General features: G+C 41.9%; 2 protein-coding genes across 3 annotated transcripts in view; one reads left to right on the forward strand and one right to left on the reverse strand.

Annotated features, from left to right (window-relative positions):
* The window catches only part of LOC124110420 (NACHT domain- and WD repeat-containing protein 1-like), a 43,408-nt gene extending 26,534 nt beyond the window's left edge, over nucleotides 1–16,874 (forward strand). For both annotated transcript variants that reach the window (XM_046469778.2, XM_048396127.1), the window contains exons 19-27: nucleotides 638–914; nucleotides 3,435–3,555; nucleotides 3,845–4,028; nucleotides 5,177–5,283; nucleotides 6,008–6,230; nucleotides 7,021–7,158; nucleotides 7,988–8,151; nucleotides 10,832–10,976; nucleotides 13,484–16,874. In XM_046469778.2, coding sequence (XP_046325734.2) covers nucleotides 638–914; nucleotides 3,435–3,555; nucleotides 3,845–4,028; nucleotides 5,177–5,283; nucleotides 6,008–6,230; nucleotides 7,021–7,158; nucleotides 7,988–8,151; nucleotides 10,832–10,976; nucleotides 13,484–13,602 — 1,478 coding nt within the window. In that variant the 3' untranslated portion in view covers nucleotides 13,603–16,874. The remainder of the gene's footprint in view (nucleotides 1–637; nucleotides 915–3,434; nucleotides 3,556–3,844; nucleotides 4,029–5,176; nucleotides 5,284–6,007; nucleotides 6,231–7,020; nucleotides 7,159–7,987; nucleotides 8,152–10,831; nucleotides 10,977–13,483) is intronic.
* Nucleotides 16,875–20,121: 3,247 nt separating this feature from the next.
* LOC124110401 (cellular retinoic acid-binding protein 2-like) lies at nucleotides 20,122–24,611 on the reverse strand. Its single transcript, XM_046469753.2, has 4 exons — nucleotides 24,433–24,611; nucleotides 22,122–22,291; nucleotides 21,813–21,923; nucleotides 20,122–20,392 (listed from the first exon to the last, which is right to left on the reverse strand). The coding sequence occupies exons 1-4, from the start codon at nucleotides 24,518–24,520 to the stop codon at nucleotides 20,339–20,341; spliced, it is 423 nt and encodes a 140-aa protein (XP_046325709.1). The 5' UTR covers nucleotides 24,521–24,611; the 3' UTR covers nucleotides 20,122–20,338.
* Nucleotides 24,612–24,615: the final 4 nt, after the last annotated feature.

Here is a 24,615-nt window from a genome sequence, read left to right on the forward strand (position 1 = left end):
GTCCATAGGAGAGGCTTAGAAGGGACATAACTGGTAATAGCCACTGGTGCCGCTACGATCGAGCCCAGTAATTCCAGCCAATTTCGGCAAAGGTGGAAACTAGACTTTTAAAGTCAGTTAACTCTCCTGCCTCGGGAAGATGTGCTGTGCCAAGGGCTAAACACAACATTGGGCGTTTGCTTACAAATTCATCTGACATTCTTCGCTTTAAATTCACATAGCAACTGCGCAATGTAACTCGATTTCTCCCCAAATTAACGATATCTCACCTTCCGGAGTTTAAGTGTGATGTTTCAAAAATAATAAAGAGTTAATTTTGCCCTTATACAGTCCATACATTCTTCTTGTTTCCATAAAATGTTTAACTGTCTAAAAATAACCATTCAACTTTTTTGCAAATTATAATTATTATTATTATTATTATTATTATTATTATTATTATTATTATTATTATTATTATTATTATTATTATTTTAATGACGATTTACTCCTAAACGACAATGGGGGTCCCCACTTTTTTCTTTTCTTCTTTTAATTGCCGTACTTGAAACGTAAACGAAAAACCTAACGAATTTTAATCATGTTCATTTCTGCGTGGCATCTGCCTTTAATAGCTTTCTCTCGTGTGTTTGTACAGGGGAAGATCGGCCAGACAACTTCCGGGTGACACAGGATGAGGGTATTCTGTATTTCCCGTCAGACACCAGAGTTGTACTCCGAGATAACCGAGACCAGGGCCGTACATGCGTAGCTGAACATCCATGTCGTGTTCTGTTCTGCGCAACAAATGCTTTCGACCCACTCGTGACAGTCGGAGAGGACAGCGTCATTAGACTGTGGCGGTATAACGCTTCCTCCAAACTGGCGTGGCCTGAGAAAAGAAGTCAAGTAGAAGAACCCGCAAATATGATACGGTACGTCAAACATAATCTTCAGCTGGCAAGGCATCATCAACTGTATCAACTTTATAGCCTTGTCATTTCTAGAATGTCACAAGATCCCAACACCTCACCCATCCTTTTGGCTTTACCCTACCTATCGCTGTGACATATTTTTTTTCATTTCCCCTCTCCTCCTCTCTGAAGTAAAGAGTTCTGTAGTATAGTGTTGCAGGCCGTATGTTCATCTAAGGGTTCTTTTGAGAGAAAATTCATGTTTGATCAAACTGCCATGCACCAAACTAGAATGCACCAAACTGGAATGTACCAAACTGGCATGCACCAAACTGCCATGCACCAAACTGGAATGTACCAAACTGCCATGCACCAAACTGGCATGCACCAAACAGCCATACACCAAACTGCCATGCACCAAACTGCCATACACCAAACAGCCATACACCAAACTGCCATACACCAAACTGGAATGTACCAAACTGGCATGTACCAAACTGACATGCACCAAACTGCCATACACCAAACAGCCATACACCAAACTGACATACACCAAACTGACATGCACCAAACTGCCATACACCAAACTGCCATACTCCAAACAGCCATACACCAAACAGCCATAAACCAAACTGCCATGCACCAAACTGCCATACACCAAACAGCCATACACCAAACAGCCATGCACCAAACTGCCATGCACCAAACTGCCATACACCAAACTGCCATACACCAAACAGCCATACACCAAACTGCTGTACACCAAACAGCCATACACCAAACTGCCATACACCAAACTGCCATACACCAAACAGCCATACACCAAACAGACATACACCAAACAGCCATACACCAAACAGCCATACACCAAACTGCCATACACCAAACTGCCATACATCAAACTGCCATACACCAAACAGCCATACACCAAACAGCCATACACCAAACTGGCATGTACCAAACTGCCATACATCAAACTGCCATACACCAAACAGCCATACACCAAACTGCCATGCTCAAAACAGCCATACACCAAACTGTCATGCACCAAACAGCCATACAGCAAACTGACATGCACCAAACTGACATGCACCAAACTGCCATACACCAAACTTCCATACACCAAACAGCCATACACCAAACAGCCATACACCAAACTGCCACGCACCAAACTGCCATACACCAAACAGCCATACACCAAACAGCCATACATCAAACAGCCATACACCAAACTGCCATGCACCAAACTGCCATACACCAAACAGCCATACACCAAACAGCCATACACCAAACTGCCATACACCAAACAGCCATACACCAAACTGACATACACCAAACTGCCATACACCAAACTGCCATACATCAAACTGTCATGCACCAAACAGCCATACACCAAACTGCCATACACTAAACAGCCATACACCAAACAGCCATACACAAAACAGCCAAACACCAAACAGCCATACACCAAACAGCCATACACCAAACAGCCATACACTAAACTGCTTTACACCAAACAGCCATACACCAAACAGCCATACACCAAACAGCCATACACCAAACAACCATACACCAAACAGCCATACACCAAACAGCCATACACCAAACAGCCATAAACCAAACAGCCATACACCAAACTGCCATACATCAAACAGCCATACACCAAACTGCCATACACCAAACAGCCATACACCAAACTGCCATACACCAAACAGCCATACACCAAACAGCCATACACCAAACAGACATACACCAAACAGCCATACACCAAACTGCCATACACCAAACTGCCATACACCAAACAGCCATACACCAAACTGCCATACACCAAACTGCCATACACCAAACAGCCATACACCAAACAGCCATACACCAAACTGCCATACACCAAACAGCCATACACCAAACTGCCATACACCAAACTGCCATACACCAAACAGCCATACACCAAACAGCCATACACCAAACTGCCATACACCAAACAGCCATACACCAAACTGCCATACACCAAACTGCCATACACCAAACAGCCATACACCAAACTGCCATACACCAAACTGCCATACACCAAACAGCCATACACCAAACAGCCATACACCAAACTGCCATACACCAAACTGCCATACATCAAACTGCCATACACCAAACAGACATACACCAAACAGACATACACCAAACTGGCATGTACCAAACTGCCATACATCAAACTGTCATGCACCAAACAGCCATACAGCAAACTGACATGCACCAAACTGACATGCACCAAACTGCCATACACCAAACAGCCATACACCAAACTTCCATACACCAAGCAGCCATACACCAAACAGCCATACACCAAACAGCCATACACCAAACTGCCATACACCAAACTGCCATGCATCAAACTGCCATACATGGATTAACGAACCATGTCACTTCCTAAATTCGGGGTTTCCGGGTTAACGGGATCCGGACAAGTCAGTATTTCCAGTATACATGACGCAGTTACATCAGAGAGTCTAACTCCATGTACGTGTATGTCTTACAACTACATTTCAGGAGACTGTGCCTGTTCCGGAACCCCCGTTATGCCCTGGCCCTGAAGGTGGCCACAGATAGGTCAAGACAGGTGCTGGTGCAGGACCTGCTCGAGGGCAGACTCGTCAGATGCGCCACGTGTGTAAGTTACAAACTCAGGTTCTGACTCAGGGTTCTTTCACGAAAAATAGTTTGTCCTCAGATTTTACTTCAAAAACATCGTTTACAAGACATAGTCCGAAAACTAAAGTGTTGTTGGTCCTCCAGAAATGTGTATGTCTTGTAGCACTGTCTCAAACAATCATCCCAGGACTCAATTCCCCGAGATAAAATTGTATAGTTGTATTTCTGTGGACAAGATGTCTGTTTCAAACCACGAGATACCATTATGTTTGGTGGAGTATTATGTTTTACTGTTATGTGTGATGCAGAAGGGTAACTTGGAGATGGAGATGTACGAAGAAGAGCCTGGGAATGTGACAGCTGTGATACGAAGTCCGTCGGGGAAACTGTGCATTCTTGACCTTGAACACATGTCCCTGACCCGCCTTGACCTTTCAACCAAAGACCTTTCGCCAACAAAACGGTCATTTCGGATCCTCAAGAAACATGAAGGTTTTTTATTGTTTTGAGCATAAACGTCTTGATGAATATTGGTGTCATTTGCGAATTATTGTACCAAAATGTATCACAATAGAATGTGGATTGGGAATATTATTACATGTGTTACGATGATAAGTTAAAGTGGGCCAGTTAGTGTATGTGACCCTTTGTGCAATGATATGCCAACACGACATGTTATATGGATGGCAATGTACCGTGGATGCTCATCCTCCATACCTACAGGGCTCGCATATCGATGAATCCTAACTCGTGGATGCATTCCCATTGTTCTCTCGATCTCAAATTCCCCGTCCTGGATTTTCATTAGCAAATTTGATTTGTGAATGTCCATTTAACCATCACTCATTCCTGCAACAGTTTGCAACAGTAATCTGGCAGGGTACTTTTGTGTAGAAATTTGTCCAATGCAGACTGGGGTAAGGAATTAATTTGCAACCACATGACCCCCTACCATGATTGAAAGGTTGTGAATTTGTGCCGAAAAAAGCAAATGTATTGATTTCAAAGACAAGATGTCTAAGCTACCAATCGACAGTTGTGTGTTATGCGAAGAAAACAATTAATAGGTTAAAATCAAATTATACATAAAAATTAAACCATTTAGAAGTATTCTTTAACTGCCAGTCCAGTTCATTGTTTATATAATATCGCTAACTTAAGATATTTTCAACTAAAAATCGAATATATATGATAAACACGCCCCTCAGTTTATGTCAAAATCAAATGTAAGTCTCACAAGTCATTAATACGTAACCAAATTTAATCGAAACATGATAAGGTTAAACCATCTTCCTGAAGCAAGGAAGTTAACTGACTCAAGTCAAGTTTCAACTGAATTTTTACAGTCAGTTAACGCCTTTGCATATGAGGTTACGGCGCAAACCGTTAGTAAGAACTACAGCTTACAACAACGTTTATCATACTTTCCATATAAATACTAGCACAGGAATCTATTAAACAAGCTGCTCCTGAACTACTTCTAACAAATGAATGTGATTGTAGAGCGTGTAGCATTGGAGCTGAATCAATAGCGTGTGCTCATTATGTGTGACGTGTGAACCAGATGCAAGATGCAGTACCCCTGGATATCTTTGTGATGGAGATGAACATTACATTGATGGTTGTTGTCTGTCTTCCAGGTATTGTGGCAGTCAGTAGTGGCGGCGACAGTATGGATATCTACGATCTCAGGAGGAACACTCAGGAGAAACTTCATTGTGAAAAAGAAACCATAGAAAACTTCCAGGTAAGATGCATCTCAACGGTATTCCTCATACAGGCGCTTACAACGTCTTCGTTTTGTTGGGCAGAACACCTAGTGTCATCACCTTTTTCATAGTGATTCATAAACTCATGCTTAGGGGCGGATCATTTGATATGCTTGGGGATGGCTGTGATTTTATCGGGGGAAAGAGTCCTGGAAAATTCTTGAAAATAATAATTATGCTTCAGACTATTGAAAAAAATAAACAACTTAACTTTCTGCCACAAAACTGCATTGTTTGCAGGGTGTGTGGGTTTTTTCAAAACCAAATTTAGGCGCATATATTTTTAAAAAATTAAAAACATCTGGTTTGATTTAAAGCTGTAGCTGAAAAAAATATCTAATCTCCATGCAAAATCTCAGGCCCTCCCAGAATAGTACATGATCGGCCCATTATGATATAGTCAGACATGTTCAGTGCACTTTTGGAAGATATTCCTTAGGGTTATGGAAAGGGTTTGTCTTACACTTTAAAAAACATTAAGCAATGTTTCAATGGCTTCCTGCGATGTTACACACTGACTCCAGTAGTGTCACCATGAGTGTTTGTGATGTGTGGGACTGCTGAGTATCTCTCCAAGAATACATCAATGGTTGGCTCTGACATTACAGAGAATCTCTAGTATGTGGAACCAGTTCACAGTAACCACCGCCGAAATGTTGCTTGCATACTGCCTTCACACAAAGTCACAACATATGGTTTCAGCTGAACGAGACGGAAACAGTGTTGGCCGTGGCTACAGAAGATGGGTCGTGTATCGTCTATAATCTGGAGAAAAAAGTCCTGCTTTTTTGTCTCAAACCAGAAGATATTTGCCCCGAAAGTCCGGACAGCTGTGACTTCCTAAAAGTGTCAGGTGTCACAAATGACGGGAAGTTCCTGGTTCTGGAAACTGAGGATTTGCCGAAAATTTGGAATATTGAAAAAGGTCTAATTGATATCTTCTCACTGAGCATAAGCATGCATTGTAGAGTTACACAATGCACATTTTGAGGTCTTGTTGAGCTTTGGCATGCATTGTAGAGTTATACAATGCACATGATGAGGTCTTGTTGAGCTTTAGCATGCATTGTAGAGTTACACAATGCACATTATGAGGTCTCGTCGAGCTTTTTCAATTGTGTTGAGGGTTCTTTTATAAAAGCAGAACTGAAAAGTTTGCCTTGTTTTTAGTTTGTTTAACGCCACACTCGGCAATATGTCTGCTAAATAGCTGCTTTTAATGCTTTGAGCGAGGCGACTTAGTTGTATGCCATGGAGCAGCATGGCATCAGCTTTCTGTCTGTAGCTCTGTGGAAATAATTGCAAGTACATGTTCTGCTTCCACTGGCACAATCCTCTGATGATCTAGATACATCCTTTTTCCATTGAATTCCGTCAATTTGGGTGTAACTCGGAATGCGTTTAGTTATTGATTCCTCGATGACGCCCGTGGGAAATCGGGGGAAATAGGTTGCCGGTATCCGTATTTGTCGTAAGCGCCCACTTACGAGTGTCGTGTGCTCCAGAAATGTTACTAGGCTGACTCAATATCATATAGGAACCCAACTGCGGAGATCTCTGCTCATTGTTTGGCCCAAACGCAGTTTCACACAGACAGCCACGATATATATATATAAAATATAGCTGATTGTGGCATAAAACAACCCTCATTCATGCACTTTGCCACATTTATTTTGAATCCACTCACTCGCTAACTAATGAGTTTCCTTCTACAGAACAAGCCTCCAGTGACCTGGAGATGTACTGGGAAAATGGAGAGTACATAGAGCTCTCACACACCGCACTACTTCCGGGAAATCAGCTCCTTGCAGCGACAGATACCGGAACAACCTATGTGTTGGACATTACGACAGGTACAATTGTTTGTTTGATTGTTTGTTTGTTGTTTAACGCCGTACAGAGCAATATTCAAGCTATATGACGGCGGTCTGTAAGTAATCGAGTCTGGGCCAGACAATCCAGTGATTGATATCATGAGCATCGATTCAGGCTATGACATGCATCAACCAAGTCAGCGAGCCTGACCAGCCGATCCCGTGAGTCGCCTCTTACTACAAGCGTAGTCGCCTTTTACGGCAAGCATAGGTTGCTGAAAGACCTATTCTACCCCGGATCTTCACGGTCACGACAGGTAAAAAGAAGGAAGTGTGGGTAAAGAGGGACACGTTTTCAAAGACCTTCCCACAGTGTAATGATTCGTTAATCAAGTAGGGAATGTGTTCATCAATCGGACTGTCTGTTCAATTCCAGTGTGGGTTTCATTACGGCAGTACATTCCTTGGTGTCGGTTTTGAGTAGCTGCTAAACGGGCATTGAATAAGTGTACAACACTGTGCAACATTTACCAAAAGTTCGAATTACTAGTATTTGAATTGCCGATGTTAAATTTTAACTCACTCACTCACTCGAATGATTTGAAAAAAGTTTTGGGCCATAACCAAATTTTGACGGCTCAGTAATAATTTCCATTGAAGGAAACAAGTTATATACACTATTCTAATTTAGGACCACTCGATTCTCTCATATTCGGGTGGTCCTTAACTCCTTTTGAGTAGTTCATATCACACAGGCGTTCATCCATAAATAAGATCAGATTCAGTCCGTCACATTAAGTTTTGATTATTCATTTGACTTTTGGATCCTTGATTTCGAAAGGCCAGTAAGCCATGTTTCATTCACTAGGGCATACGTTGGTTGAAAACTCCTTTCATCGCGGTGAAGTTCGTATATCGTCCAGTCGCAGCGACACCTACTTGACCTACGGTGAAGACGCCCAGGATCAGACCATCGCTGTGTGGAGCAAATCAAAGGTGGCTCCCAAGGCTACCTTCACTTCCGATCAGCAGGTACCGTAGCATGTGAACATTCACTTTACTTTGACAGTAGTGCATTCTGTGTCAAGGATGCCCAGTTTAACGTACTTTGTCTGTATTAAGGGCGTGGGGGCCCAGTGTCTAAGGTGTCAGCACTGACTGTGTTGAGGTGCGGACGGTTGGTCGTTTGTTCGACTCCTTCATTTATGATCTTTGGTTTGGTAGCAGTTTAAACTGGACTTTTTCAGTCAGCTAACTCCCTTGCCTTGCCTTGGAAAGATCCACTATACCCATGGTTTTGAGTTTCACGACAGTGCAATAAATAAAATACTGAGCAGCGTTTAACAGGGCAGTGAAGGGTAGGGAATTCTTTGTATTTCTCTATTTTTAACAACCATACATTATGACAATGTTTATGATATAAAGCAAACGATAAATGAACTTTCACACAAATAAGACCCGTAAAGATCCGGGATAGAATAGGTCTTCCGCAACCCATGCTTGTCGTAAGAGGCGACTAACGGGATCGGGTGGTCAGGCTCGCTGATTGGTTGATGCATGTCGTCGTATCCCAATTGTGTAGATTGATGCTCATGATGTCAATCACTGGATTGTCTGGTCCAGACCCGATTATTTACAGAACACCGTCATATAGCTGGAATATTGCTGAGTGCGACGTTAAACAACAAACAAGCAAACAAACAAATCACAAACAAACAATAAAACAAACGTGACCAGCCCCTGGAAATAATGAACGTATTTTCAGGCGACACTTTTTGTATTTCTTTGTTTACGGATTTCAAACTCATTTCAAAAGTGAGGCAGGCCAATTTAAAAAAAAAAAAAAAGCCTCACATTTTTTTTACTTGAATTTTGTCCTAAAAAGTTAGGTAGGTATGAAAAAAAATATCCTGGCGTAACAAAAGTCAAATAACTCAATTTTTCAAGAACATTTTATTATATCCCTGGCACTCAGCTTGTGCACAAATGGCAACATAACAATATTCATGTCATGGGTGGAAATGCATGAAAGATGCTGCTATTTTGGCAGCATGGGCAACGTTTAACTCTTTCAACACCAGCCAACCAGAAGATTACTGCTGTGACACCAAGTTCCCAGAGACTCTTGTGTGATAGATGAAACAAACATTTATCAAGGAAATTATCTGCTGAAATTAACATCTTTGCTACTACATGTTTGGCCATACACTATTTGAAAGGTCTAATTAATCCTATTGTTTATAAATCTGAAAGTTATGTGTATTACATTATTTAAATAATTCATTAACAACTAATTAAAGTTCGTTTTAAATAAAAATAATGTAAGCTAAAACATTCATAACGTCGATTAAGGACCAATGAAGCGCAAATTTAAAGATTTTTTCGCCAAATATAAGAATTCATAAAATCCACATACCCATTTCTTTTTTATTTTCATTTGTTTACGTTGTTGGAACGTTATTTTAAAAATTTAAAAAGAATTACAAATAATATCTGTCATCACCCATTTCCCGATGATAGTCCGCTCACTAACATGATGAAATACCTCCGTTTTCAAAGCTTCGTATGAATAACACAAACGTCTAAGACTGCCATGTCAGTATACATTAAAAAAACTTATATTGTTTCACCGACAAAAACTGCTACAAGGTTCGTGATTGGTCAAATTTAAGCACGTGACCTAACGCAGCCAATCAAATTACAGCAACGGTAATTTTCAGACTTTGGCGAAAGGTTTGGGTTAAATCATGTTATTCTGAACGGCTAAGCATGGAATCGCGATCTATATTAAAAATATGGAACTTTATGGATGTATAGAGCTAGGTTACGAGCTATGACAAAGATTTCGTATGCATATATTTTGGCATTAAGACATCGTGTCCGAGCCGAGAAATCGAGGCGACGAAAGGCGAGATGTCATTATACTGACAATTACATGCGATCGCACGAAAAGTTGGAAATAATAACAAAGATGTCAGTTTGGCAACTTTTATAGATATATTTTGGAAGATTTTATTTCTTTGTCAATAAAGACGTTTCAGCACTTGAAACGTCTTTATTTTGCTGTTTGACATGTTCGATGAGGACCCGTTCTCGAAGTGTGTCCGAGAATATTTTCAATAACATTGCGGGAAATCGTGTCTAGTGAATACATTTTTAATCTATAGATAAAAAAATGATAAAATCAAATGGAATACGTATTTCAGACATTGTGAAATGTGATAGATTTAATAAATGAATGATGTGACAAGTAGGTTAATATAATTATAAACTATTTTGACGTGACTTGGACGGTCTACCGTGCGGTGTGACTTGTGGCTTTGAACGGCCGACAGTGTTGAAATAGTTAAACTGGTCACCACTGCGCTTTGCGTTGACAAGCTATGATGGTATTAGAGAAGGATCCCAGCAAGAAATATCAGAGTGACTTCCGTTTGCTTTACGCTCGACGAGAAAATGTAATCTTTTTTTTGTTTGAACTTTTTGTCGAAAATATCGGCGGTAATAAAAAAAAGGGTAATTTTCATTTTTATTTTTTTTTAACATTTGGACTTTGAAAGAGCGGCGCATCCGTAAACCAAGAAATAAAAAAATTGTCGCCTTACGAGTGCCCTATACAAGCTATATTTCCATCCCTGGTGTGCATCAGTTGCATTGTGAAGTGAGAACATACGCAGGGTACGTAAAGGACATTACTCTTTTATTAAACCAGCTGGATGAAGTGACGCTTAGTGAAGATGGGAACTTCATCATCGGCTGTCTGAGAAACCCTGCGAGAATAGTCACTTGGCACGTTCAAGACGGAACTATATCACGTGAAAAGTGCATGGATGGCAAAGCCCTTTTCAGAAATGAAAGTAAGTCAGTCCTTCTTCAGTGCGAGTGGCGGGTGCTACCGCAGAGGCAGGACACGCTCTACCGTTTCATGAACACCTGGTGTCATCATTGATTTTCAGTGATCTATTCATTAACCACTTTTATCTCTTTCGGCAGATATTCGAGTCTAGATATTCTATGGAGTTGACAAAAAACATTCTTGTAACACTCTCGTCACAGTGTAAAGGTGTGGCAGAGCTCCAGATAAACTGTGTATCTGCGTAAAATACGCATCAGAAATGCAGAAATACGCAGTAAAATAAAAGCCAAGCGTATCAAATACGCAACGAACATTACAGATACGCTACAAAAATAAAACTTGTGCGTATCATCAAAATATTGTGAAGTAACCCTGCGTATTCGATTAGGAAATCAGCAACTTAATTTGAAATTATAAACGGGCATTCCGTCAACCTTGCCAAATCCACAATGACAGTTACATCATGATCATTTGCCATCACACTTTCTTGTGGAAGAATCGTGATTTTTTTTAGTCCTATAAAGCTCTTGAACCCACACGACACCAGTTTGCAGGGACTAGATGAATAGTGTTTTTAAATATTTAACTTAAATACCCACATGTGTAAAAAACTAGTGGGTAACAGAAATTTGAATACCCAGATAGAATTACTGATACCCAATGATTTTAAAATGCATGGATAAAATTCCCACAACACCAAAAGCTTATCTGGAGCTCTGATGTGGCCTTTGACCTGCTACGTGGCTACTGAATTGTCCGGGTTATTCATTTCAGTGAATAGGTAATAACTTGTCTGTGTGGGTAACATACGTTCTGTTGCACAGGGAACTGTTGTTCCTCTTAAGATTAAAAATGTGTACTAACACTGATTATATGGTTCTGGAAATAATACGATTACATAGAAACGGGCTCCGTCCGTCTGTCATGATTCGTTTCCGGAGCATAAATCAGAAACCGTTCAATATTTTTTCATGAAACTTTGCAGGTTTGTCAGGTACATGCTGAACTGGTGCCTTTTGCTATTTAAAAATTTTAGAAATTTTTATTTTTTACGTTTCCATGGTAACAAGATGGACTTAGGTTCTGTGAGGGTAGGGTTCGTTTCCGGAGCATAACTCATAAACCTTTTAATATTTTTTCATGAAACCTTCCAAGTTTGTCAGGTACGAGTATGAACTGGTGCCTTTTGCTATTAAGAAATTTTAGAATTTTTCATCTTTTACGTTTCCATGGCAACAAGATGGACTTAGATTCCACACTCTTCTTTTTTTACAATTTCCATGACAAGTTCCACCTCGGTTAAAAAAGGTTAGGGTTTGTTTAGATTTAATTATGTCATTAATTCTGCAACAGGGGCGGGGGATATAGCCACGTTAGTGGCAAACTCTTGATATTATTATCCCCCGCCCCAACGAAGTGGGCGGGGGATATAGAAATGGGTTCTGTCCGTGTGTGTGTGTGTGTGTGTGTGTGTGTGTGTGTGTGTGTGTGTGTGTGTGCGTGTGTGCGTCCCGAAATCATTTCCGGAGCATAACTCAGAAACCGTTAGATATTTCTCTACGAAACTTTGCATGTTTACCAGACACATACTGAACTGGTGCCTTTTGCTATTTAGGAGTTTTATAAAAAAATATGTTTTACGTTTCCATGGCAACAAGTTGGACTTAGGTTCTATAAGGGTGGTGTTAGTTTCCGGAGCATAACTCAAAAACTGTTAAATACTTTCTTACAAAACTTTGCATGTCTACCAGGCACATACTGAACTGGTGCCTTTTGATATATAGCACTTTTAGAATTTTTTATTGTTTATGTTTCCACGACAACAAGTTGGATTTAAGTTTTAATATAGGATTGGTTGCAAAACATTGCATGTCTATATATAAAGCGCATACTGAACTAGTGCCATTTGATATTAAGGAGTTTTAGAAATGTTTATTTTAGAATTTCCATTGCAGCTATTTTGACATGGGCTAAGAGAAATGTTGGGTCAGTTACCTGGTTTGGGACCATAACGTGTTAAAATGGGCGGGGGATATAGATGACTTTGTCAACTATACGCTTGTTATAATTATTATTATTATTATTGGATACAATAGGCATTCTACATTTGCAGATGGATGGTCTCTGTTTTAATTAAGAAATAAACGACGAGTGGGAGTTGTTTATTGTACAATAAAAAAACTCCAGGGAGAATAAACCATGAGGGGTGCAGGATAAACAATGACCACGAGTCGATTTTTTCGTATATGACATTCATCTAAGGGGAACAACTGCGAGTGCATGTTCGAATCTCCAGAAATGACGTCATGATAGAACAATGTTGTGTCGTGAAATAAACCAGGCTTCGTTCTTCATTTTGTCCTTTGCCATTTATCGCGTAGCTATCTTATATAATCTCATATTGCACGGGTCCACACTCGCGGACACTGGTCAGCCCCCTGAGTAGCCTCATAAAACGTGACTAGATGCACACGATACATCTGAGATTAACATTTCAATTTTTTGTAGTACTGGACATGGATCTCAAACTGGACGACGAGGAAACAACCGAAGACAGGTACTCGACAGATGACAATCTCGAGTCCGCCGACGAAGAGGGAGGAAACCTTGGCGATATATTTGGATGACGTATCAATTACAACACGGTACACCACAGTCGTATGGTAGACAGTAGACAGTCTCATTCGTCACCACTGGCCGTGACCTGCAAGAAGACTCGTCCCCCTATCGATGAATGTTATGTGCGAAAGTACGACAACCCAATCAGAATGCGCGTTTGATTTCAAGTTCTTCGCCAAAGAATCCCTCAGAAATAATTTTTGATTTTACATATATGTCTTGCATCTAAAAATATAACCTAGATACAGTTAAATGTGTTCAATCATAGTGTATAATTACACATGTCACGTTGTGCTTCAAATTGCATCTGAAATATATGTAATATATGGGGAAATATATGTGAACCGTTACGCAACAATTTGACAATGGTTTTAGGTATGTCCGTTTGCGCTAAGACGGAACCCGGTCGCAAAAATGGGCATGAGAGGGCACGAGTCGCTATTCGGCTTGTCCCGGAATAACACGAGTTGGTCACCAATGCCCCTACACTGTCACCTGAAGCCTGGGTGCGACTTCATCCACTTAAAAAGCATTATATGACACAGTCTACCAATACCATTAATACAGCATTCGAGAAAGCATTCATAGCATGGAATACTTTGATAATCACAATGCTGTAGATTGTAATCAAGTTAAATTGCTTACCTTTGACAGTATTTGTAACAGTGCTGTAAGTTACATTTGGATACTGAAACTGACTTTGGCTCAGTTTAACTCCTATCAATGTATATCAAGATTCTGAGACTCCAATATATCATTAAGCAGCTGTTGGAGGGAAGAGACGCCGTATGGCTGATATAATACGACATACGAAAGTACTTACGAATTTACTTTAGAACTGATTTTCACGTTGTGTGGGTTCATTCGAGCATGAACCTTCATACTCCAATGAACTCTAACAAAGTGAAAGTCAATTCTTATAATTTATTCATATCATTATTTTATACCTCTAGGGTTGTATTACACAATTTGATGTAGAACGTGTGACTACCTGCTGGAATACAACAACCCACTGTGACGCGGGAAAATAATAGTTCACCAAAAGGAGAGGCTGTATGTATGCTCAAATTGCTCTACAGAAACATCTTTTTTAGTTTGGATACAACAAATAGATTCAAATAATATCATCATTAGATGATACAGGTCTCTTACGAACTACCTCAGAGAGTCGGTCACAGTGACAGCGCGTCGTAATACATTAACGTCAAATACAAGACGTCAACATGGCCGACACAATAAACGTGATGGGAGAGATTTCCGACGTTGTTAATGAACCTGTGGCGATAACAAGTGTTCGTGAGCATTGATCAATTTGCCGATCATTCACACTCTTATGAACGTCAGTTTCGCGCTCATTTGGTCTGAGACATGCATCAATTCGGGCTTTCCTCCGAAATTAAGCTGACACGCCGCTATATAACTGGAATACTGTTAAAAGCGGCGTTAAACCCACCTTACTCATTCATTCGACCGACCCCACGTCCAATGGAGGAGTAAATCGTAAATCGTGTAAACTTCACATTAATATAATATTTTTGATAAACAATGTAATCTGCCTGATTAGACCAGGATGTGTTCGATAGTTATAACTAGCATTTGTTGAATAATGTGATCATCATCTTAGATCGGCGCATCATGCGCTTCTGTCACAGTACATTTCTACAATATGATACTTATTGGTCGGTTTTCATCATACGGTCCCCTAAATGCTCTATTTTTCATCAAGCTGGGATTTTTCAAATTTTAGTTTAAAACGACAGTATATTAGAAATGATCTCGACTACCTACACCATATGAAGTATATAAACTCATTTGTGTTCCATCACACATGAACAATGTTTTCTGCTGCTGCGTTTAAAAGCTCGGTGGGTTTGTTTTTTGCTCGGATGCGATTACCGTACAAATCATGAAAGTAGAAAAAAAATCTCAATTGAGAGGTTTTTGTATTACCGCCGAGTCTGAAAACCTAATTTAGCAATAAAATATATCACAAACTGTTCTCGTGCATATCATGCAAGATATTAAACTCACCAACGACAGCACGTTTAAATAATTGTCAGGATCTTGGCCATTTGTTAATACTTACCGACCATATGTTTACACAATAGACAAAATAATAATTTGAAAGTGTTTTTTATACTTCAAGTTTTGAAAAGAAATCCGTGAGCCAACTAACAAAAAACATGCCCTACAATGGCAAGTAAAATTTGATGTTTATTGTGTGTTTTATGTATTTTAATATGGTGTTCAACAACGTCAAATACCATACGCAAATACAATGTCCTTGTATGTAGAGAGACTGTGCCTCGTTATCAACAGTAGTAATTGTCGTGTCCTTTTTGTCGCATTATGTTTGTTTGTGAGGGTTAGAAGAAGTCATTACTCGTCAAAGGGTCATACTCAGTATGAAAAATGTATGTACAATTCCATTTGTTGTCGTAAATCTGCGGCCTACAGAGGCTATAGTGCTTGGTGATAACTTTGGACGATGGGACAATTGAATAGGAAATTGTCATTTTTTCAAAGTGTGCCATGTGGACCCAGTGGAATCTGTTTCATGGTCGACAATCGAGACGTTCTCTGGCGTTGACAGTATATATTTATCGTTTGGTTTAAGGTGAAACGCCTTGAAGTCTATTACATGTATTTTGGTATAACATCTCGCTACAAAAGAGATAGGGAGTATTTTGTCCCTACGTACACTTCTTGCAAGAATTATCCTAAAAAAACGACTTTTGAATAAATACTGGGTCGCGTCAACTGTTAACTTTCCATATGTGTCGACACCACAATCACACAGTATTGATGCGGAGGATATATATTTATGTATGTGTGTCTCTTCTACATCTACACCAATGCATGTGTGGTACAGTCAAACACTGTTGTGTCGGAAGATGAAGGGACCTACGTAAATACTTCGAGTTATCCGAGATTCGACACATCCGAAAATGATGAGTAAAGAAGGAATACGCAGGGTCCGGTCCAAGCTTTTACTTCGTGACAAGCGTATGTTCGACACATCAAAGTTCGACACAACGGTGTTTAGATGTGTTATCATCATCTGTGGTATTGTTATATTATTTTTTTAATGTTGACTCTCGTTGTATTGAAGTACTTCGCAGCCTATAGGCTGGCCATCAGTTTCAACCGTTTTAATGTATTACAATACGAGTAGTTTGAGACGGATGACATCAATGAGATAATCAAAAATTCGGCAACGAGATCCTTTGCGAGACTCTTGTGTGTACAAAGAAATGGTTTCACACTTTGTACAATTGTTTAAATCTTTGGCATGAAGAGCTGACGTTTTTCATAGAACACCCTAAAAACAGAATTACATCCTCGATTAACCAGTGTTTTATATATCCAGTGTTATGAAAAATATCTTTCACCCATTCGCTACCATTGCCTCGTCTGCGTCATGACATGACGCTGAAAAGAGACCTGATATCAGCTTACACTCATGAGTGCGAGACATTCTAGGCGCTAGGCCATCCCTTTATTGTTATATGTGTTTCTTATCTCCACCCTCAACCAACTAGAGAAAAGGACGGGCGAAATATAATGACAACATGTATATATAACTGTTACACTAATTGTGTAACTTATTTTAGAACATTTTAAAGTTAAAACACTTTGTACCAGTCGGTTTGTTTCGGAAAGGACTTTTTTTTATAAACATAGCGAAAGAAAGAGCTATTTTTGAGTGTTCAATGACAGTAGGGGCATAATTTTCCACAACGGTAAAAATTGAGATACGAAAACATTTTATTATTTGAGTGAGTTGAGTTTAACGCCGCTTTTATCAGTATTCCAGTTATATCGCGGCGTGTCAGCTTAATGTGGGAGGAAAGCCCGAAGCAATGCAGGTGTCAGACGTTTACCACTTCGGTGAAACACACGAGCACGGGTAGGGTGCTGACAAACCTAATCGGGGCGAACCGGGATTCGAACCCACAATCATAGGTTTCTGGCGCGTCCGAAGGGACGCAACTCTGCACAGCGAATCGCGGCGCCTTAGACGACTGGGCCACCAGTGCCCCCTCGTCGGAATGAAAATCCAGGGTGGGCGTGAGATGGGAAACTCAGACAAACATACGGACATGGCGAGGTTAGTGATAAGAGCGTGAGATGGTGAATAACTTCCAACACATAGCTTTGATGGTGAACGAGTCCAGGTTATCACAATAGGATGTGATCAAGGATGACAAAATTATGACAAATGTCGAATTTTCTGAGAATATAGGTTAACGGAGCTTAACATACATATATTGTGCCGTATATTTACAATTTGTGTCATAATTGTTTTACATCAATACAATTCCAATTATGTATTTGTTATGAACAAACATCTTTGCTGTTAGAAATGCTTTTCTGAGAATGATTGTATACTCTGTGAAACATTATATGACATGTTGATTACTTTCATATTTTATTTCTATACACTTACGGTTGTAGCCCTTTTAAGGCAAATTCCTGAAGAAAAATAAATGTATCTCTTGAAATACAGAATATAAAAACATTTTTCATAACCATAAGATATATCTACCAAAAGCAGAATCCATTTTACAATTCCGATCATATCTTCATATGAATCGTGTTTATAAATCACTAGCTTCCCTGGAATTTAATTCAACAGAATTTAAGCACTAATAATAATGATAATAGTTCGTGTGTGTTTTCATAAGCATGCATCAACGCATTGTCATAGTACTATTCAGTGCTATATCCCCACGTTACAGTTATATCTCGTGCCTCATATCTGAAGCACGTGAAGTGCATTCCTGTCGACCCGTGAAGATACCCTTCCAGGTCTTCAGTATCAATGTTTGTAAGAGGCGACTAACGTGATCCTGTGGTCAGGCTCTCTGACTTGGTTGATGCATGTCATCGTATCCCAATTGCGTGGATCGATGCTCATGGTGTCAATCACTGGACTGTCTGGTCCAGACTGGATTATTCACAGACCGCCGTCATATAGCTGGAATGTTGCTGAGTGCGGCGTTAAACAATCTCATTGAAATCAGATCTCAGTTCTCGCTGCCGCTAAACAAAGATCTGAGGACATCCCATTACGGGTCACGTTAGACCGACCTGACCGACCAATGGAATTACTGACAAGAAGTCGACATTAGCCAATCAGAAGGAAGCTTTCTCGTGCTTTACGGCACTAATTGCAAATTGGCGACTACGCTTCGAAACATATTTTGACAAATTCTCGCTTAAAAATTTGAAACTTGTGCAAAAGAACATTCTCAAATGGATAATATATGGTCCAGATTGTATAGATTCAGTCGTTAAGCCCGTAACTATCGTGTGGAATACCCCGTTTTAAAGTTTTCGAGGCTGCGTGATTAGAAATCACATTCCGACTGTCACTGTCATGATCTGGTAAGCGACGCTCTGATTGGTCGGATGAAAGGTCGTTCTGACGCGACCCCTAATGGGATGTCCTCAGATCTTTGTTTAGCGGTCGCGAGAACTAAGATCTGATTTTAATGAAATTGGGCGATAAACAACCAAGCAACCAACTACCCAATCAAAGCTTGGTTCCATTCTTCAACCCCTCAAATCGGGCTGGCATGTCCAGCTATTTTCAATTAGGCTATCAGTTGATGGTAAATATCAAATGTCACTGACACCTGTCAATCACTCTTATCGACTCAAGGCTGTATAAGGCGTGCACATGTCAACAATCACTGTAGCCACGGCCACAAAACGATCCAAGCATTGACTTTCGTAAATCTGCGTTGAAGTATGGGATACGTTGTGATCGATTTGTGGATGGGCGCCTTATATCAACGTCAGTTTAATTCGGATTAAGACCGCCTCCGTGGTTTTGTGGTAGAGCGGAAGGTCCGGGGTTCGATCCCCGGCCGCGTCATACCAAGACGTTAAACGATGATACTTGTTGTTACCCTTTCTGGCGCTCGTCATTAAGGAGCTGCAAAAAGGACTGGTCGGCTCGGAGTCAGTATACTGTGTCTGAGTGGGGTATTCAGGTTGAACTGCGGCATGGTATCTCAGTGAGCTAGTACCATAATCGGCATCAGTCCGGACTCGTACAAGCAGCCACACACACACACACACAGACACACGTGTGCATGCACGTCGCTATATAACTTCAATAATCTTGGACGCGACGTTAAACCCAATTTCACCTAACCACACCTAATTCGGGTTAAGACAGATAATAACTGATCATTAAACGTACCATATAAGTTTCATAGTCAGTGTGTTGGTTATAGTTCTAGCCCACTGAGATACCTAGCCGTGTGTTGTCGTGCCAGGCCAGTGAGTTACCAGGCCGTGTTTTATGGTGCTAGCCTACTAATATACCATGTCGTGTGTTATAGTGCTAGCCCACTGACATGCCATGTGTTATAGTGCTAGCCCACTGACATGGCATATGTTATAGTGCTAGCCCACTAGGATACCATGCCATGTTTTAAAGTGCTCTCCAACTGAGATAAATTGCTGAATTTCTAACCAGAATGGGTAATTTCAGTGAAGAAAACATTTGATAATTAAAACATTCAAATATTTTTATTTTACAAGCGCCTTGTACCATGTACCATGTGAAACATATACTCGACAATAACCGTACCGATAGTCGCTTTGACTTGTCGGGAACGGCTTCCAAACTATATAGCTGTCATGTCACGTCATGTCGCATCATGTCATGTGGTCCTGTCCAGTATTGTCCTAATCATCCCACAGCTGCATCCGAGATCTGCTCCCGTGTCACTGGAGGCGCTTGAAGTACCGTGTACATACCACATCACGCGCGTGAATAGTCTGAAAAGAAACAAGAATCAAGTAGATTTTGTTCATGTGGATTCTCCTTCAAAGTTTCTCGCCCCGGGCAGTGACCTCTGCCACCCACTCGAGACGCATGCGCAACGGCCTATTTCCGTGAACGGACATCTTCTACAGTGATGTGGTCAACATGTTTTAATGATTGAAAGAAAATGAAGATTTAGCTTTGAATGACAAATAAATAAATGTAAATACATCATTTAACACGCAGCAGCCTTATGCAATACCATATCATGGCGGCTATAATTAATATGATGCGGTGGGGCTGGGACGAGCCCAAATTTACTACCCGGGTACCCACCCCCCTATTACCCGACCCTACGCGGGTACCCGCTGTAGGTCTCAAGAGGTAGGTACAAACCGATTGGGAAAGGTTTGACCGTAGCTCTGGTAAAAAGTGTTTAGATACATGCATGAAACGATCCGGTGTATACACAGAAGTTGACTGACGTTTTACTTTTATTCAAACATATAAAAGTCAGAAGGAATGAGTGTAGTAGTCAGGAAGAACTGCGATAAGTTGTGACTTGTAGTTTAAACATAGAGTTTTAGATACGTTTTGTCATTAAACAATATATCACGTGACTAACAGTGGGTCCGGGTAGTCCTGTGGGTACCCAGGTCCTACTCGGGTGTTTTTGCCCGTTTCAACCCCAGAACATAACTCGCAAACTAGACATGCTGGTAGTTCTGGAAATATAATTGGATGTGGGTCAAATATAATAATGTCCTCCTTTGCGAGAAAATAGTATGTTTTTTAAGCGTAGAGAGTGTGTGTCTCGAGTGAGCAGGGTTTACGTCACTTACTGTAAAAACATTGTCCAGCCATATCACGCCCAGGGTCACCAGAAAGTGGCGTAACGCACTGTACCCATGTGGGAATCGAACCTGGTGCTACGGTGTGACGAGCCAACGCTATAGCCACTAGACTATCCTCTCGAATTTGGTGTTACGCCGCCCCTCAAGCCGCATCGTACCCCAGGGACACCAGGGCCCACTCAACAAAGCGATCTTAGCGCTAAGATGAACTCCCATACTTTAACATAGGCTCACAATAGTCGTAGCGCTAAGATCGCTTTGTGCAAGTTGGCCCAGGCATGGACTCTCATCGTGATACTGCTGGAATATTGCTAAAAGCGGCGTAAAACCATACTCAATCAGTCTCCACATCGTGCCCTTGTGGGAAGCGAACCTGGTCTTCGGTGTGATGAGCCAACGCTTTTACCCTGCGGGAAAGGTGAGTGAGTATAGTTTTACACCGCTTTTGGCTAAACTCCAGTAATATTGCGACGGGGACACCAGAAATGTGGCTCTGTACACATGCAGGGAATCGAACTCGGGTATTCGGCATGATGAACGAACGCTTTAACCACTAGGCTACCCGGAGTGGTATACCTACCATCACCATTTCTCCATCAACAACATCTCGGACGGTTCTCTGCGGTGGCAGTTCCGAGTCTATCGGCGTCGCCACCGTCTCCAGCTTCCCGTCCTTGTAGGAACCTACAACCTATTCATTCATATCAGAGTGTTTGTGTCTTTCTTTATTGTTTAACGCCACATGTATATTCTAGTTATATGAAGGCGGTCTGAAATGACCCGATTCTTCTACGACAACATAGGTTGTTGAAGACCTATAATATCACCCGGAATCCTCATCGGTACATTTTACACCATCATCGTCACCATCATCAAAGTTATTCTCTACCTTGTGTTTGACTTTGTTCGTCTCATTCTCGAACTCTTCGTCCAGGTTAAAGTTGTCCTCTCTGTCCCAGAATCCAGTCTTGTACACGATGCGGATTTTACCATCTTTCACTTCAACTTCCTGTTCCGGTTTGCCAGCAGCTGCTAGCTTCCTAGCAACTACATTTACCCCTGCAATAAGAAAAAAAGGACACTACAGCCCACACTTGTCGGCAATAAGAGAACACCAATGGTGATTATAAACCAATATAAACAGCAGTACAAAAGCATTAACATGTATTCATAATTCTTTCGGGCGCAACTCTGCACATCACATTGTGTATTCTGTCCAAGAATACTTAAAGGGAAACAAGCTGGTGCACTGAGGACCGATTCTGCCCCGCATTTCCCACGGGAACACACCCTGGTGTACTGAGGACCTATTCCGCCCCGTATTTCCCACAGGGACACACCCTGGTGTACTGAGGACCTATTCTGCCCCGTATTTCCCACGGGGACACACCCTGGTGTACTGAGGACCTATTCTGTCCCGTATTTCCCACAGGGACACACCCTGGTGTACTGAGGACCTATTCTGCCCCGTATTTCCCACGGGGACACGCCCTGGTGCACTGAGGACCGATTCTGCCCCGTATTTCCCACGGGAACACACCCTGGTGTACTGACGACTTATTCTGTCCCGTATTTCCCTTGGGGACACAACCTGGTGTACTAAGGACCTATTCTGTCCCGTATTTCCAAAGGGGACACACCCTGGTGTACTGAGGACCTATTCTGTCCCGTATTTCCCACGAGGACACACCCTGGTGTACTGAGGACCTATTCTGTCCCGTATTTCCCACGAGGACACACCCTGGTGTACTGAGGACCTATTCTGTCCCGTATTTCCCTTGGGGACACACCCTGGTGTACTGAGGACCTATTCTGTCCCGTATTTCCCACGAGGACACACCCTGGTGTACTGAGGACCTATTCTGTCCCGTATTTCCCAAGGGGACACACCCTGGTGTACTGAGGACCTATTCTGCCCCGTATTTCCCACAGGGACACACCCTGGTGTACTGAGGACCTATTCTGCCCCGTATTTCCCACAGGGACACACCCTGGTGTACTGAGGACCTATTCTGTCCCGTATTTACCACGGGGACACACCCTGGTGTACTGAGGACCTATTCTGCCCCGTATTTCCCACGGGGACACGCCCTGGTGCACTGAGGACCGATTCTGCCCCGTATTTCCCACGGGAACACACCCTGGTGTACTGACGACTTATTCTGTCCCGTATTTTCCTTGGGGACACACCCTGGTGTACTAAGGACCTATTCTGTCCCGTATTTCCCTTGGGGACACGCCCTGGTGCACTGAGGACCGATTCTGTCCCGTATTACCCACGGGAACACACCCTGGTGTACTGAGGACCTATTCTGTCCCGTATTACCCACGGGAACACACCCTGGTGTACTGAGGACCTATTCTGTCCCGTATTTCCCTTGGGGACACACCCTGGTGTACTGACGACTTATTCTGCCCCGTATTTCCCTTGGGGACACACCCTGGTGTACTGACGACCTATTCTGTCCCGTATTTCCCACAGGGACACACCCTGGTGTACTGAGGACCTATTCTGTCCCGTATTTCCCACGAGGACACACCCTGGTGTACTGAGGACCTATTCTGTCCCGTATTTCCCACAGGGACACACCCTGGTGTACTGAGGACCTATTCTGTCCCGTATTTCCCACAGGGACACACCCTGGTGTACTGAGGACCTATTCTGTCCCGTATTTCCAAAGGGGACACACCCTGGTGTACTGAGGACCTATTCTGTCCCGTATTTCCCACGAGGACACACCCTGGTGTACTGAGGACCTATTCTGTCCCGTATTTCCCTTGGGGACACACCCTGGTGTACTGACGACTTATTCTGCCCCGTATTTCCCTTGGGGACACACCCTGGTGTACTGACGACCTATTCTGTCCCGTATTTCCCACAGGGACACACCCTGGTGTACTGAGGACCTATTCTGTCCCGTATTTCCCATAGGGACACACGCTGGTGTACTGAGGACCTATTCTGTCCCGTATTTCCCACAGGGACACACCCTGGTGTACTGAGGACCTATTCTGCCCCGTATTTCCCACAGGGACACACCCTGGTGTACTGAGGACCTATTCTGCCCCGTATTTACCACGGGGACACACCCTGGTGTACTGAGGACCTATTCTGTCAAGGCCCAGCGGGTTTCTGCCTATTTACCACCCGACACTAGCTGTTGTGGTAATTGTTTTTTTGCTACAATGTACTGACTCACCCATTTCTTTCAGAAAATCCTCAAAATTTTCACTCCGACACAGTTTCCATTTGCCTCTAAATTTCTGCTGAATTTCGTCCAGTGCCATATCTAGTCAGGAGCAGTAGGCGGCCCAAGGTGACTGGAGAGTCTAGAGATATGCAGTAACTGTTACACTGTTACATCTGCAGATCGGTCAAGGTA

The sequence above is a fragment of the Haliotis rufescens genome, unplaced genomic scaffold (genome assembly GCF_023055435.1).
Source record: "Haliotis rufescens isolate VD_foot unplaced genomic scaffold, xgHalRufe1.0.p SCAF_15, whole genome shotgun sequence".
Taxonomy (NCBI): domain Eukaryota; kingdom Metazoa; phylum Mollusca; class Gastropoda; order Lepetellida; family Haliotidae; genus Haliotis; species Haliotis rufescens.